Source organism: Gavialis gangeticus, unplaced genomic scaffold (genome assembly GCF_001723915.1).
Source record: "Gavialis gangeticus isolate Ggan-Ray unplaced genomic scaffold, GavGan_comp1, whole genome shotgun sequence".
In the NCBI taxonomy this organism is placed as follows: Eukaryota; Metazoa; Chordata; order Crocodylia; family Gavialidae; genus Gavialis; species Gavialis gangeticus.
Genome location: NW_017729030.1, coordinates 43,855,341 through 43,871,400, shown reverse-complemented (window position 1 = coordinate 43,871,400; position 16,060 = coordinate 43,855,341). Strand labels below are relative to the sequence as shown.

The following is a 16,060-nucleotide window of genomic DNA, read 5'->3' as shown; positions in this document are numbered from 1 at the left end:
TTTTTTTTTTTTTTTTTTTGCTGTTGCAGGGGGAGCCTGGGATTATGAGCCCAGGCTCTCCCTGCACCAGCAAAATGAAACAGGGGTGCTGGCAATCAGCTGATTGTCATTCGGGGCCAGGAACCAAACCAGTTCCCATCCCTAGCTAACAATCAGCTGATTGTCAAAACCCCAGTGGGGGTGCACAGGGTCTCTGGGATCAGGCTGCCACAGCCTGATATCAGGGTCCCCAAGCTTTGGGAATGAGTAAAAACCTGTGTTCCACTTATCTGGGCAGCACACAAGCGTGGCTGGTGAACTCAGACTGGTGGGGCGGGTGGAGAATCCCACGGGGGGAGGGGTTGCAGCTGGTGGGGGGCACTTACAGCCTCCCTGCTACTGGCTAGAGTGCCCGGCCAGCTGCAAACCCCCCCACTCACGGCCAGCTGCAAACCTCTCCCTCCAACCACGCCTCCCTGCTCCTGTGGGACACTCCATCTGCCCCACCAGTCTGAGCTCACCAGCTGCGCCTGGCACCACATGGACCTTTAAAAGGTCTGGGTTGTGGGGAGCCTAGCATCAGGCTGCCACAGTCCGGTGCCAAGCTCCCAGTGTGCTGGGAGCTGGGAACCTGTGTGCCACTCAGCTGGGCAGCATGCAAGATTCTGCTGGGTCCTGGGGCAGAGGTGGCCACATGTTCAATTTAAGGTGCAATACAAATAAGCCACAAAGTTACTCCACATACGCACACATACATGTGGACTAACTGTATGGCTTATTTATTATCACACCTTAAATTGACTTGCGTGTATGGCTAGGTTACTATTTAAGGTGTGATTAATCTGTTAATGGTGTTTTAAATATAAAGTCTGTTGAGGGCCTGAGAGACATTTTCTTCATGGCTGTTGTGGGCTCCCAAGAAGACAAGCCTTCTAAACCCCACCATTATGTCAGACAGTGTCTCTGAGGTTAGCTGTGTTTGGAGGCTGTAAAATGATGGGAAGACCTACTTTTGAACATGAAGGTAATTTGCTCCAGCAGTATGCTCAGTGCTGTGCAAAACACAAAGATAAAGACAAACCTTGCCCTGAACAGCTTAGAGCTTGTAAGACAATCATAGGGAAGAAAAGAACAATTATTTGGGAGAAAGTCAATTTAAGATGGGAGGGGTTCCCATTAGCTCTCTCCCACGCCATCTATTAGCACTTGTTTTCCCAAAGACGGGAACAGACATACTTTCCATGTTACCATTCTATCTCATCAATCAACACTGCCCTCCCTGAAGGACCTCTAGGCTGGACAGTCTTAACTCCTACCAGCCCAAGCCTGTGTCCCAGTGTTAATGAGATTACGGGTTTTATAATCATAAATCCCTAAACCTCGCATCAAACTATTGTAATGTTAACACTTCTTAACGTTGTGGGCAGGATCTGATTATGATAGCATGTATTTCAAACAAAAGCAAGAATGTTTTGACAGTATGACTTTATTCCAGCATCTACTGATGAAGGAGCTTTCTTTTAAAAAATTGATCTAATTTTTATTGAAATCATGAACTTGCCGTCATTTGAGTTAGATAAGAAGAGGCAAACTTGAAAACAAACAGATCAAAGTTTTAAACCAGTCTTTAATCTTGTTCTTTTCTCTTGAAGAATGTGCAGAAGAAAGACTGGATTATTTCATTATAGAAGTAATTAAAAAAAAAAAATTATAAAAAATTCCAGATATCAGACATAATGGTTCTTGTGTTTCTTTTATTTTAGAGCATCAGGCTGTCTTTGATTTGCATGGAAGAGATAAATAGTTTACAAGTCATATTTTCAGATCTTGTCTGATCCCTTTGTTCAAGGCAAAGCTAGATGAAAAATGTAACGTGTTTGTTGTATAACTACAAGATACTCTCTGGAATAGAACAGTTAATTACGGTACAAAATTCACACTTACACCTTCTCTTGGAAGTGAATAAAAGTTCTGTGTCTTATGTCAGAGCTGAATTTGTTCTCTCACCTGTAATACTGTGATCACATTTAAACTGAGGTTTATTAGGCTATGATAAAATCCCTTCCTGTTGCAGGTCTCCAAATCCAATAGGCTAAATATATCATTAAAATTAAATGCACTGCTTTTAAATATATCAGAATAACAAGGTAGGGAAAAGGTTACCTGTGAATCAATTTGGAGGTGTTATACACCCTCCCTTTATTAATTTCAAGATCAGTTCTGGTTGCAGTTATTTCCAGCAAAAGCAGACGCTTTGAATTCTGACATAGGCAGTGTTTCAGGTCTTAAAAGTGTAATGTCCTCACAATCCTCTGCTCTAAAATTTCCATGTATGCAGTGGTCTGAACCAGAATTGAAATGGATGCTGATAACACAGAGTTAAAGGAGACTAATGCGAGCATGTGAGTGGAAAAACCCCAGAAAGCCAATACGCATGTCCAAACATGCCCCACACATGGTCAGTATGAAATTGAATGAGGTAATCTGAATTGGCAAGACACGCATGCCAGGTCATGTACTGGCATTATGTAATCTGGCTAGAACTTTCCAGAAAGAGAACCCTGTGATTGGCTACCTGGCGAGTATTTAAGCCAGCGAGTTTCCGCCCACAGCGGGGACCAGAGAGAGCGGAGACCCGCTCTGACAGAATCCTGGGTCGGAGACCTCTCAGAAAAATTAGAGAGCAGAGACTGGCTCAGGAGAATCACAGAACCCTGGTTCGCATGAGCCCAGAGTTCCACTTGTGATTGTTTCCCTGCCACCGTCGTGTCCCAGCGTACCCCATCCTCGCACACGCTCATCTTCGTTTCAATTAACTCGTTCGTTTGCCACCGTCGTGTCCCGGCGTACCCCACCCTTACCTACGGTCGTCTTCGTTTTGCGGTTATCGCTGTAACCAAGCCTGACCTGCGCTACACTACCATCACCTGGTGGCGTAAGTAAAGAGAAAATAAAGAAGTTTTTTTCAACCATACGAGTATTGACTGCCTGACTCCTCGCCGCTAGCCCCCACCTGCCCGATCGTGTTGGCCCAGACCGTGACAAGGCAACTTGGTCGCCACAACAGTGATAGAAATCAGGATCCAAAATCCACATTGATCAAAAAACCAGCATAAGTGAAATCAGAAAAGGGCATTAGGTATCCAAATATGTTACTTAAGTATGATTCCCCCCGTCTCTATTTTAGTAAGATTGCACATGCAGACAGAAGCCTTAGGATAATGACATAGGCGCACGCTCAATTATGGAACATGAATTTACTACTGAAAGACATGGAGTAGTGGCTCCCTTCCACTGTTGGTGTTGCTGATTCTGCAAAGCAGTTTTGCATTTCTTGCTGCTGTAAGCAAACACTTCCCAGTTTCTGAGAGTGTGTTCTCATTTGGCAGTTGCTTCACCCTTTGGGGTTTGTCTGGAGATGCAGCATGAATACACAGACCCATACAGCACTGTAGCTTTTACAAATGGTATGAAAAAAAATATATAGCTAGGAAGTTTCACTGGGAAGGCACTTACAATTCAGCATCAAAGATAGAGAAAGGTGAAAAGGAGGAAAAGGAAAAGCAAAGAAACAGAATATGCCATATTTACTCACATTGAACATGCCCTTGTATATAACATGTATCTTGGTTTTTAAGAGGCAGAATGAAGAGAAAAAAATATTCTTTGCAGATACAGAGTAGCGGCAGCTATGGAGCTGAGCCTGCTTCCGAGCCTCCTCCCAGCCCTGCATGCTGGTCTGGGCCTCTGAACTGAACCAGTGTGCTGAGTCTGGGCCTGCATGCTAGGTCCAACCCAGCAGGCTGAGTCAAACCCTGCACGGGTATGGGACTGTGGCAATTAACATTTCACCAATCCCCCACTGCCAAATTTCTGTATGCACGGGAATCCATTTTTCTTGCACGAAACGTGCATCTGAAGTTTCATCAGCTGCTTTTAACTGGAGGACATGGGGCTCAATGTATGGTAAAGGATTCAGCACTGACCCTGCAACTCACAATGTGCGGGCAGACTTCTTGCACCTGCATACAGCTCCATGGAAATCAGCTGGGGCCCCCACACAGGTGCAGTCATCTGCAGGTAGTATCAGCTGCTGACCTAGTGAAAAGCACAGAAAGACATGCTTCTGCACAAACACTGAGCAACAATTAAGAATAATGATTGACATTTAAATGTACTTGTATTGTCTTGAATGAAAACCACTGGTGTTTTAGCAGTATCCTTTTGGAATAGCCTAATACTATATTAAAGATAGGGGAACTGGGATCAGAATCTCATCAGAATGAAAATTAAAGCTAAATACACACAGTCAAAAAGCCTGTGGCTGAATTGATTCAGCCTTCACAGGTTAGTCTAAACTGTAGGTTGAACCGATAAGCAAGCCAACAGACACTCGATTTTGATTCCAGAAATGCAGCCACATGCCTGCAGTGGCCCGGGCCAGAAGCCGGGGGGTGGTAGACCACATCTCCCTGCTCTCCTTGAACAGACTGCTTGGGACAAGGCTAGCCAGCCCACTCTGCATCCATACTACATCCATCCAGGTTTATCTTAAATTGGTTTTGGCCATTTTGGAAGTGGTTTATGTGCACTGAACTTCTGTTGTGTTACAGATTTGAACTGGTTTCCGATCACTTTTACCGGTTTATGTATAACTTCTGTCCCTTGCTGAAGAGAAGTATTTTTCACTGTGCCTCAATTTTTTAACTTTTGGTCAAAATGGCTTGCTTAAAGCCATAAACCAGATCAGAAACAAGGGTGGGAGTACAGTTCAGGAGCATCTTCCTCAAAAATATTTCATTAGTGTTATTTAAGAGAAGAATAAATTGGTCCCCCAATTAGCAGATTGGTTCATACAGATCGATTTTTACCTGTAGGCAATACCCAAAATAAAACCATTTATTATAATCATAGGCCCATGCTTGTTCTACATTGAATCTACATTATAAGTACCTTCCCCAATGGAATTTACTCATCAATAACTGAGGAGCCTTTAATCCACGCAGGATTTTAAAATAAGTGGTTTTCACTTTCCTACAGCATCCTCACTGGCCCTGTCAGTTTATTTACACAGCACTTCACTGTTTCATGTAAAAATTGTGTCAGATTATTAAACAGCTTCCCAAAAATGCGGTGATTTCTTCTGCATAAAGATATGCTTTTTACTAAAAAGGATTTTTGCATTTTCAGCGCCGTCTTGGGGATGCTGCAAAGAAAGCTATCAGCAAGCTGCAAGTCAGAACAATCAGAAAAGGTGATAAGGTAATTCTTCAAGCTTTTCACTTGAAAATGGAACTTGCAGAGAGACTCCTTTCACTCTTCCAGGAAGCAGGAAGCAGAAGGGGGATGACAGTTACCTGTTCACACTAACAAATACCCCACAGCCAGGGGAAGAGTGCTGATAAGCAACTTAAGGATGGAATGGAGCAGGGAAGGGAAAGGAAATAAAAATACAGTAACAGTCTTTTTAGTCTAACCTGTAAATATGTTACTGTTAGAATTTACAAATCAAATTCTCCAGTCCTCATCGCTCTGGCAAACCCCGCACTGGCAACAATACTGAAGTGTAAGACCTACAGGACTGGATCCCCGAGGAAAAGCTTTTTTTTTCTTGTTTGTCTTCACATATACCATGTTTAATTCTCGATGAAAAATTAAATTGCAGAGGGTTACAGGGGGCTGAGGGCTTAGGTGGAACAACTGCTTTTCAGTAACTATTCATCTCCCTGTTCTTATCCTGCAGTAAATGAAAGCTAATGCAGGAAACTTAACCTTTTTGCATTCAGGGGCAAGCTGCCTCACTTTACCTTTCACTTAGGGCCTTATTACACATTGCCCTTTGAGCTGGTCCAAATGTTAATTGGTGTTAGTGCTAGCTTGAGTTTGAAACAATTGCACGTTCAAGCCCATAGCTTTGAGGACTGAAAGGTAAGTCTGGTGTTCCCTTCCCTACCATCCTGGGCTGTTCTCGGCCCCTAGGGCTCTCCTCCACCCCTGTGCCCTCCTGATTGACTTTCAGCCACCAGTGCTGTCCTGGGGGAGCAGGCAGAGAAGGGGAAACCCCCCTGCCCAGTCCCTCCCACTGGTGCCAGTCTGTCTCTCTTTTCTGGACTGAATCCACGAGGGGAGCAGGTCTGGGTGGTATGTTCACACAAACACATAGCCTAGAATGGCTATACCTTAGTGTAGCACGAGCTGGGTAATGCAGATCAGAGAGAAACCTAGGCTGAAGTGACGTAAGTTTAAGATGCCTAAAGAGTGCATAAAACTAATTTCACATGTTACTGTGTGGACAAACCAAGGGTTAAGAGCTTCAGGAGCCACCTAAAATTAATATGCAACAAGGCCTTAGTGTGGTGTAAGAGTGGACAGACAGACAGTTATCATGGAGCAGCTGACACAGAAGTCTCTACCCTTTGTTAATTCAGTGTATCTTGTTATTGTCCATACCACTTAGGTTCATGTACGAAGAGATTAGCTCACAAGTTCTTTAAAAAATAATCTAATGAACACTTTTCCCCACTCTCTTTCTCTGTCTTTTTTCATAGGAAACCGAGCCAGACTTTGATAATTGTGCTGTTTGTATTGAAGGTTACAAGCCCAATGATGTTGTCAGGATATTACCTTGCAGGTAAGTTTAGTATTAAGTAGAGAGGCGGTTATAGTTCTGATATGTTGCTTTTAAGGGACATGGCCTCTATCTTTAGGGTTAATTCTGCTCTCTGAGAACACTTCAGATAAAATTATCTGAGAATTTACATTATTTGGATTATGTGCTGTTATGTATTCTCTATTAATCTGATCTGTTTTATAAATTTAAATAACTTCAAGGAGTAGCAAGAACCTTGAAGAATCAGAGCCTACATTTCTCAGTGTTCATGTTTGGCATGAGATTAGGTCAGGCTTTCTGGGTAAGTGTAGGGTCTATATGGTAACTTTATAATCCCAGGAAGCAGTGCCCCCAAGAACACTGCACTCTTCCAGATGAGCTACTTCCTGAAATGAACGCTCACCATGACATTGGAAACTTTAGCACTGAATTACCTCTGGCACTAAGCTAATAAACTAGCCTGCATGGTAGGAGGCTGGTGGCTACTCTACCTTGTGTAGATAGAGGCCCCCGCGGTGAGAAGGGAGTGGAGCTAGGGCTGGGGCAGGCACTGCCTAGTCGGGTCAGGCACTGCCTAGTCAGGGCAGAGCAGGGCACGGGACAGAACCACAGCTTGTCCAGGGTGGGGAGGGGAGGGAAGCAGCTACTGCCACTGCGCACACCCTGAGAGGGCATGGGGGCATGTGCCACTGGATCTGCGTGCGGGGTGGACTGGGGCCAGGGCTGCGTCAAGCTCTTTTCAGTGGGAGAGGCTGGGCCAGGCTGCAGATGGTGACGGTGCTGAGACGGGGGGCTGGGGGGCTGCAGCCACCCCAAAATTCGCCATAGTCCTGTTCCCAGTGCCACCGCCGCCCACCATGAGTGAAGCGGCAGCCTGCCCTGCCCCGCACACAGATCCAGGGGCACACGCCCCCCACCTTGCTGTCCCCAGATGAGCTGCAGCTTCATCCTGTGCCTGCCCCATAGATATAGACTGAGTATCAGGCTGACAAAGTGAAGGCATTTTTGCTACCATTGTTCCCTCATAACTGGAAAAGCTGTAGGTTTCAAGCTGTTTAGAATTATTTGGGGGAGTTCTGTGTGCTTTTATATTTTTGTAAGAGCCGGATTGCTACATCTATGGAATCTGTAAATATTGTAAGATCTTCACTTAATAAAAAAAGGAGAGAGAGAGAGGCTTGATTTTGCTCTCATTTCTACCAGTTTTATGTTAGTACACTAATTCAGTTGACTTGCGAGAATTTTATTCCTGATCTAAACTAGTACTGAGGATAGATTCTAGCACAAGACCACAGGTATTGCTACTTATTCTGCTGTACTTTTTTCCAATAAGGTCTAACTTCACATTACAAATTAAAACTCAAAAAAAAATTCCCAAGAGTGCCTTGAAAATAAAATTAAAGGAATTATAAAATAATACATCTTGCATGGCATACATTAAAATATAGTCAAGTATTCCATTTCATGCCCTTTGTTGTATACAGGAATAAACACTGGATTTTTTCTTCTACTTGAAACAGATTCACTAACAAGACTGTGTATTCCTTTTCAGCTCTGTAGGAAATATGTGCTTCCCTGTTCCCCTATCTTAAATGTTACCAGCTAGGCAATTTTAATAATTTCTTTGCCTGCTTATTGTTATCACTCAATAGCCAACCAGAAACAATTACTTAATTATGAATTAAGCCAAATACAGATCCCCAGCATTAACATGTTAAACAAGTAGTCTTTTTCCAGACATAGGCACAGACATGTCCCTTATTCTGGGAAAAGTACAGAAAATAGGAACATTGCACAAAACTTAAAACTTGGTTTAATAACCAGTATTTTCCTGTGGAACTACAACCAAAGTTAGGAAATGTTACACAAAATATACAGGTAATCCCTTTCGTGGCATGTAGAAGAACTACATGTTAGCAACATCTTTCATTATTATAAATCACTCAGGTTTTGGTTATGCTTGGTGTTATGAACAAAGTTCAACTGAAATGTATAGTATTAAATAAGGCTGAATAGGAAACGCATAGTCAACTCTTGGCTGACTTAAAAGGTTGCTTGGAAATGACTCAAGCTAAAAGCTTAGTAGCACATCAGTCTTGTACACACAGTTTGAACTTGAATTAAGAAAGCTGAAAAAGATTCCCTCCCAAGTAGCTACTTCATGGAAACCATTCTCCCTACTATACGTGTTTTCAGTGGTAACATTTAATAGATTGATAGGCATTTGCATACCCCAGTAGGTAACTTTTTATTAACGAATATCACTGTTGGTGTCAGTTAAGTGCCAACAGCGTGCTGAGTGCTATTTAAGAAATAAAAATAAAGACAGTCCCCACATTCAGAGCTTACAGTATTAAAAAGAAACCAAAGATAAGCTGCACTGAGCAACTGAGAACAGGGAATGAATATTCATAATAATACAAAGTCTGTGGCAGGTTAAAAAGAAAGACTGACTATTATGTAAGGGAAAAGCACGCTCTTCACACTGAGTGTTTATTGCAGAAGGGAGACAAAGGCCTGCAGATATATATATATATATATATATGCTCTTTCAGATTTCCACCACATGTCTGCTGGGGGCACCTTGTATATCTATAGCATTGGTACATTAACCTGCACTTCAGGGAAGATGTTAGATTCTCAACAAAACTTAGTAAAACTTCCATTTCCTTTTTTCTAACTTGTCTAAAAGCCAGCACCAGAACATTAGAGCTCAGTGATCTGGCTCAGTTTAAGATGTTGTTTTTGACCCAGAAATTCGTGTATGCTTTACAGATTGCGTATATGAGAGGTTGCCTCTTTCACCAAGCAATGTTGCTCCCACCATGCTTACTAGAGGGACTCAACCTAAAGTCCCTTTGTCACAAAGACAAGAGCAGCTGGCAGAATGTTCTCCCTGGGTCCTGTTCTTTGGAATTTCCTCTTCTGCGCCATGGACCCAAAATTACCCAATTGTGTTGATTTTCATGGTGTACTGTGCAACGCCCGTCTCCTTTTCCCAGACTTTTGGGGAGGGAGTTGGTTGGAACTTGTGATTGGGGTCACATTTATCTGTCTTCCTTTCTTTCAGGATGCTGTCAAGTTTATTTTTGTTTGACATACTTCAAAAATAAAACCATATTAAAGAAAGCTGTGTAGAGCCTTTGATCAATGCATGTAATGTATCAAATATACTTGCCTGTTTGTTTAGATTTGTGCATCAGCAGCTCTCCCACTCAATCACTGCATCTGGTAACTCTCCTGAGGCTTCTTTTTTAAGATTTATGCTGTCCCCAAAATGTATATTGAAAATCCACCAGTCAGTACAGGCAGTCCCCGGACTTATGACACAATTGGTTCCTGAAAATACCATCTTAAGTCGAAACGTTGTAACTCAGAACCAATTTTCCAATAGGAAACAATATTATAAATGGGGGATTGGTTCCTGAACCAAAGCCCAGTACCCTATTTTCACCAAAAATAACCCAGAATTTTATACTCAATTATAGATGAGTCATATAGCTACACTGAGGTATTTATATTGTAAATAGCAATGGAAGGACTTATTTGAGGTGACTTTGCTGGACTTTTTGAAGGGTCTTCTCAGGAGTCTTGACTGCAGGTTTTTCTGCAGTCTTGTCTGCTTTGTTGAAGAAAGTGTCCAAGGAATTTTGGAAGATGTTCTCTTATTTTGCTTGTCAATTTCTCTAGCAGCTGTACATGTTGAATACGCCCCTATTAGCTGATGCACTGCATTCAGTGTCCGGGTCAGGTTCCGCAAACGGACATGGCAGCCTCAGCCAACACTTTTGTTGTCAAGACTTTATGAGTAGGAGTCTCTTAAACAGTGGGTGCATCTTCTTCCTCTGCTACTTTTTTCTGTTCGTTCTGAATGATGCCTAAACTCACAGGAGCATGGGGTTTATCTTGATCCTCCAGCCAAATGATTAACAACCCATAGCCCCTGAAGCAAAGCCACGGCTCATCCATCTACTCCCCCACGGGGAGGCTGGCAGTGCCCAGCTGCACTCTGGGGGCTATGGGCAGCCATGGAAGAAGCTGCAGCTCATCTGGCTGCTCCCACCATGGCGAGGTGGGCAGTGCTGGGAGCAGGGGCTATGGGTGGTCACAGGAGAATTTGCAGCTTGTCCAGCTGCTTTCCCCACAGCGGGGTGGAAGGCGCTGGGAGCGAGGGCTCTGCCCTGGCGCTGCTTGTCCAGCTGGGGCTGGGGAGCTCTGGGTAGAGGTGCTCCACTGCCTTGGACAAGTGGTGTGCAGCAGTAGAGCCGCTCCAGCCTCCCTGTGTCTCCCGGCTGAGCTGTGGTTTTGCTCCGCCCCAGAGAGTGGTGGCAGGGCATGGCAGGGGCTTGTGCCCTGGATCTGCTTGGGGCGGCCTAAGCTGGGGCTGCTCCAGGCGGGTGGTGGGGAATTTTAGGGTGGCTGCAGCCCCCCCATAGCCCCCACTCTGCCAACCACCCCACACAGACCCGGGGGCACACGCCCGCACCATGCCCTGCAGCTGCCGCCACTCAATGAGGCAAACCAAAGCTTGTCCGGGAGGCACGGGGAGGCTGGAGCGGTTCTGCTGCTGTGCGCCGCTTGTCCAAGGCAGCGCAGCACTTCTCCCCTGTGCCCCTGCACCCCAGCTGCGCAAGTGGTGGCAGGCCAAAGCCTCCACTTCCAGCACCTTCTGCCTGGCACACAGCCCTGGCCCTGGCCGCCCCACACAGACCCAGGGCACATGTCCCTCCATGCCCTCCCAGACCTGCAGCATGCAGTGGTGGGAGCCATCCCACTCCCTCCCCACACCCCACCACCCCAGCTTGCTAGCGCTTGCCCCAGTCCCAGCCACAATCCCTCCCTCACTGCGGGGGCATTGATATGCCTCCCCACACCTCTTCCCTCCCCTCTCCCCCCCACCACAACAGACTGTCCAACATCATAAAGGTGAAACCCGTGTCAGAACGTCAAAACAGGGTGTCAATTCACAAATGTTGTAAGTGGTATTCGATGTAACTCGAAATGTCATAAGTCGAGAACTGCCTGTACTTCAATAGAGAAATGTCAGAGCCACACAAAGATGTTTTTAGCACATTGATTATTTCACTGGCTTCTTCACTAAAATGTACTCTTTAGTTGCAGTGAAGTCAGTGATGGGTATCCTGCCTTTATTTATGCCATACCAGATAATACAGAGGGGAGATCCATTTCATTTATACCTTTTTTTCTCTATGGGACCAGATCATACGATTTTTTTTATTTTTAAATTTCACTCCATGGACCACAGCATTTAAATTGACAGGTTGGGATAACATAGTGTACTACTTGGCTTTTGCATGTTGTACTGAAATAAGTCAGTTTAATAGCCAGTTTTAAGAGCAGCAGTAGCAAGCATCATTAAAATAGGTTTTTGAGGGCATTGACACTGCACTCAATATAACCATGTTCCAGTGTTCCCAGTGTGCTGTCAACTGTCCCAGTCCTGTCTTGTCTGTGATCTCAAATCTTTCTTCATTTTTTCTTCCCAATCTTTGGGGATAGCCAGGTTGCTGGTACTACTGATGCTGCTTTGTCTTCCTCTTACTAACCACTTCTTTCATTGTACAGCACTGTCGCCTTCTAGGTTATTATCTCAATCTGTGTATACTAAGACGAGTGGTATTTCTTATTAATCTCTTTTTCTCTTTGGTCACCATGTCTCTATCAACACTGCATGCTGTATCCTGCCCTGCCCTCACTCACATTCTTTCCCTGACTTCTATTCCATTAACAACCCTGTTTCACTGACCATTCTCCGCTCATTATTTCCTCCACCTATATTACTGAAGAAACCTAAACATTCTGCAGAAACCCAAAATTCTACCCCCACCTCCACATCTGAGGCTTAGTCTCCCTGACTCTATGCATTTTTCATGTTCTGGCCCCTGTGTTGCTCACAAGAAAAGCAACAGTCTATGCAGGCTTATTCCACTGCATATTTTTCCTCTTTAATCAACTTAGTTATCTTGCCTTGAAAAACAATCATACTCATGTACTCTTCACTAAATCTCATGACTACACCTGTAACTCTGCTGAACCCTCTTCATGTACCTTCCTAGCATCCCCGTGTGTCCTGGCATGAGATTTAAGCAACTTGTTCTTGCTCTCATGGCCCTGTGCAATTTAGTTTTCTCTCTGCTTCTGTCTCACTCTTGCCTCATTCCTTGTTTCTGACTAGAATCTATGTGATGATAAACTTTCTAGTTTGCTTGCACTTCCAAAAATAAAAATAAGTTTTCAATAAAGGACATTGGGTAAACCTAAAATGAAAGCTGCTCAAAATGTTTAGCAACTAAAATCTAAGGAAAAGAAATCAGCTTGGGGCCAAACAGATCATTTCATTTGACCCAAAATATTTTGTTTTAAAATGCTTCAACACAAAACTTGAAATGGTATTTTAAGACACTTGGGATAAATTTATTTTCCTCATTTCAAATCAAACCATTTCATTCAGAAAAGTTGGTGTGAAATGTTTCAGCTTTCTCTGAATATTTTTTCATAGTCTCCTCTGCCTCCCTGTCCCCACTGAAAAAGTTCTGAGGCTCATTCATTTGTCCCAAATCTGCATTTTTCGACAAAGTGTTTTGGCAAAAATAATTCACCTGGCTCTACTTCTGACCTCTCTCCTTCTTGCCTTTTTCCATGCCGATCTCTGTGGTTCTTTCTCACCATCCCCTTCATTTGGAGGACTCCTTCTGAACTCGCTGATAGTTCTTCCAGCTTCATCTTTTGCTTTAAATTGCTTTCAAAGTTCACGTCCCCAAGTGAATTTCAGACATTTAATCCTAAAGACTGCTGAGTTTTCTCAAATGACTGCATCATGTTATTGTTGTCCTTCCATCTTATTCTTTGTTTGTCTTTTCCTACCTGCTGTGGATTATAAAGTCTTCAGAGCAAGGATCCTCTGATTGTTTGTTAAAATGCCTTGTACGTGCATGGGAATGTAATATGGAATAAAAAAATAAAACAGAGCTTCACAACAAAATTTGCAAAAATAGATTCCTCACTTACCCAAACAAAATATATGCACACATAAAGAGATCATTTTGGCCTCTGATCTGTAATGAATTCACAGAAGTTTAGGGCTGGAAGGGGCCTCAGGCTTTAAACATACACATCTAATTTTGGATCCATTGAAACTAACACATTTTCTAACAAATAAAATGATCCTTCAATCTGACCAACTGTTGTACAAATACAGGCTAAAACCAATTAAACTACAGTATATCATTTAATTCAGTATTTGAAGCAGTGCAAAGAGATATGTCACAGGGTTAAGTCATTTGACATTGATAGCTTTCCTTTAAGAGTGTTGTTCTATTAAACCAGCTGACCTCAAGGAGAGCAGAACTTCAGTTCAATGCTTGTAAAACATGAAAATTCCAAATTTTCTCTGATTAACAGTCCTTATGAAATGCTGTAATGTGATCTGCAGCCTCACTGAGGTTTGCAGAGCTGGAACTTGAAAACAAAGGGGGACTTTCAAGTCTGTGTTGGAATGACCTGACCTTATTTCTGCAAGTTACGTATTCTTGATCAGAAACAGATTTTTGTCCAGTTTTTTTTTCAAGAGCATATGAATATGCAAGCTCTCTAAAAAACCTGAATTGATTATTTTGGCCAAAATTAGCTTTAAATGTTGTCGCTTATGCTAGCATATGGGTTTAGTACATTATTAAAGAGAACAAATCAACTAATTAATAATATTTAATATAGTTATTGCATATAGCTCAAAAACAAGATATTGACTTCCAGTACACTGCATAAATCAACACACTCAGGGTAATTTGACTGAGCATAAGCTTTAAATGTAAATTATTTATTGGTTCTCAGTCACTGGTAGCTCCTCGGGGATTGTAAATAAGCTATATATTGCAGTTCTTTCACCTACTGGAAATGCTTGCCTGATGATATGCTGAATACAAACCTCCTGGGGTAAGGAGAAGGCAGGGATTAGAAACTACAGAGATTGAAATTTGATGCATTATGTGGTTTTCCCAACAAGGCAAAAGCTGTTTTGGAAAAAGAGTTGTGAACCTTAGTAACCTTAGCAAAGTAGTGTCTTTAACTTTTAAGTATCATGATACTTCATTTACATGAATCATGATGACATGTAGTGTCAGGTGAGGCCTGACAAACTTTTGTGTCACAGCCAATTGATATAATTAGACTAGATTCAGCTTCCAAGAAGAGATCTCCTGTCTGCCATAGCAGTATGAAGTCAGACTCAGAATAAAAGGAAGTATTATCAATTCTCTTTTAACTTTATTCCCAGAGGGTCCATGTCTACAAGAAAGGGAGCTGAGTTGAGTGAGTAAGGGTCTCAGATTTCATATACTTTTAGACTAGAATTTCTACTACTATTTAATATGAAATCCAGCAAGTATACAGAATGATGCAACCACGTAGTAAGAGCAGTTAAGAATTAACAATGATGAAAATGTACCTCAGTGTCTTCCAACTAGTTGAGAGACTGTTATATATCTTTTTATGTGAGGAACAATGTTGGGGTTTTGTGTTTGTTTGTTTTTTAAATATTGAGATGGAGTACAGAAGCAAAATTATTACTTTGCACATATTGGACTTCAAATATATAAATATTCCTGTACATGAGATGATCCTGGCTTTCTCAGCAGTAACATCTTCTGTGCAGAGATAGTATTTCTGTTATTGATGATCTGCTAACCCAACAGACGGTATTAGTTTAGTTGGCTGATGTGCCTTTTTTCTGGTAGGTGGTGACTCTCTAAAAATACCAATGAAATACATGTGTGGGTTAGTGAAGGCCCAGTGAAATGTAGAACACAGTAAAATATGTGTTTATATGCCTGTGTTCAGCAGTGTGGACAATACTTCAGCAAAGTTCTGCCTGACTGAAATATGACATGCAATGGTACTATTTGAAATATTGCCTTATATACTTAAGAGAAGGCATTTACACTTTTCCTGAAGTAAGCCAATTGGATTTAGTCTGCAGCATTTCTCATTTTAATTCATATGTGTATATGGATCCTCCTATTTTAAAATAAAAATGTCTTGTTTCAATTTTGTTTAAGTCCTTTGTATTTCTGTCCAATTTTTGTATCAAGGTAAGTGTATATGCAAGTTCTTGCACAGAAACCTAGATGCCAAGACTACGGCTATACTGTTTTTAGATGAGTTCAGTTAGGTCAATGCTAACAATAGAGTAGGCGGTATTATAGACTGAAATAGGGGTTGGAAATAGGTACAAAATATCCTAATGCAGATGAAGCTACAGGGCATGTTCAGGCAGGAGCAAACATACATATGAGATAAGCTGGTGTGTCTTACTCTTGGCTAAATAAATTCAGTGTCCAAGATAATGCAAAAACAGCTGTTTAGTGACAAGAAAAGAAAATAGCAGATATGCTCATGAAAATCCAAACATGAATAGGAAGAACAATTTTTTTTTTTTTTTTTTTTTTTTTTTTT

At 42.4% G+C, this 16,060-nt stretch overlaps 1 protein-coding gene across 1 annotated transcript in view; it reads left to right on the top strand.

Moving 5' to 3' along the window:
* The window catches only part of RNF150 (ring finger protein 150), a gene marked incomplete at its 5' end in the record, with an annotated part of 242,760 nt that overhangs the window by 174,535 nt on the left and 52,165 nt on the right, over positions 1-16,060 (top strand). The window contains 2 exons of the mRNA XM_019521834.1: positions 5,170-5,241; positions 6,528-6,610. Of these exons, the coding sequence (XP_019377379.1) occupies positions 5,170-5,241; positions 6,528-6,610 (155 nt within the window). The remainder of the gene's footprint in view (positions 1-5,169; positions 5,242-6,527; positions 6,611-16,060) is intronic.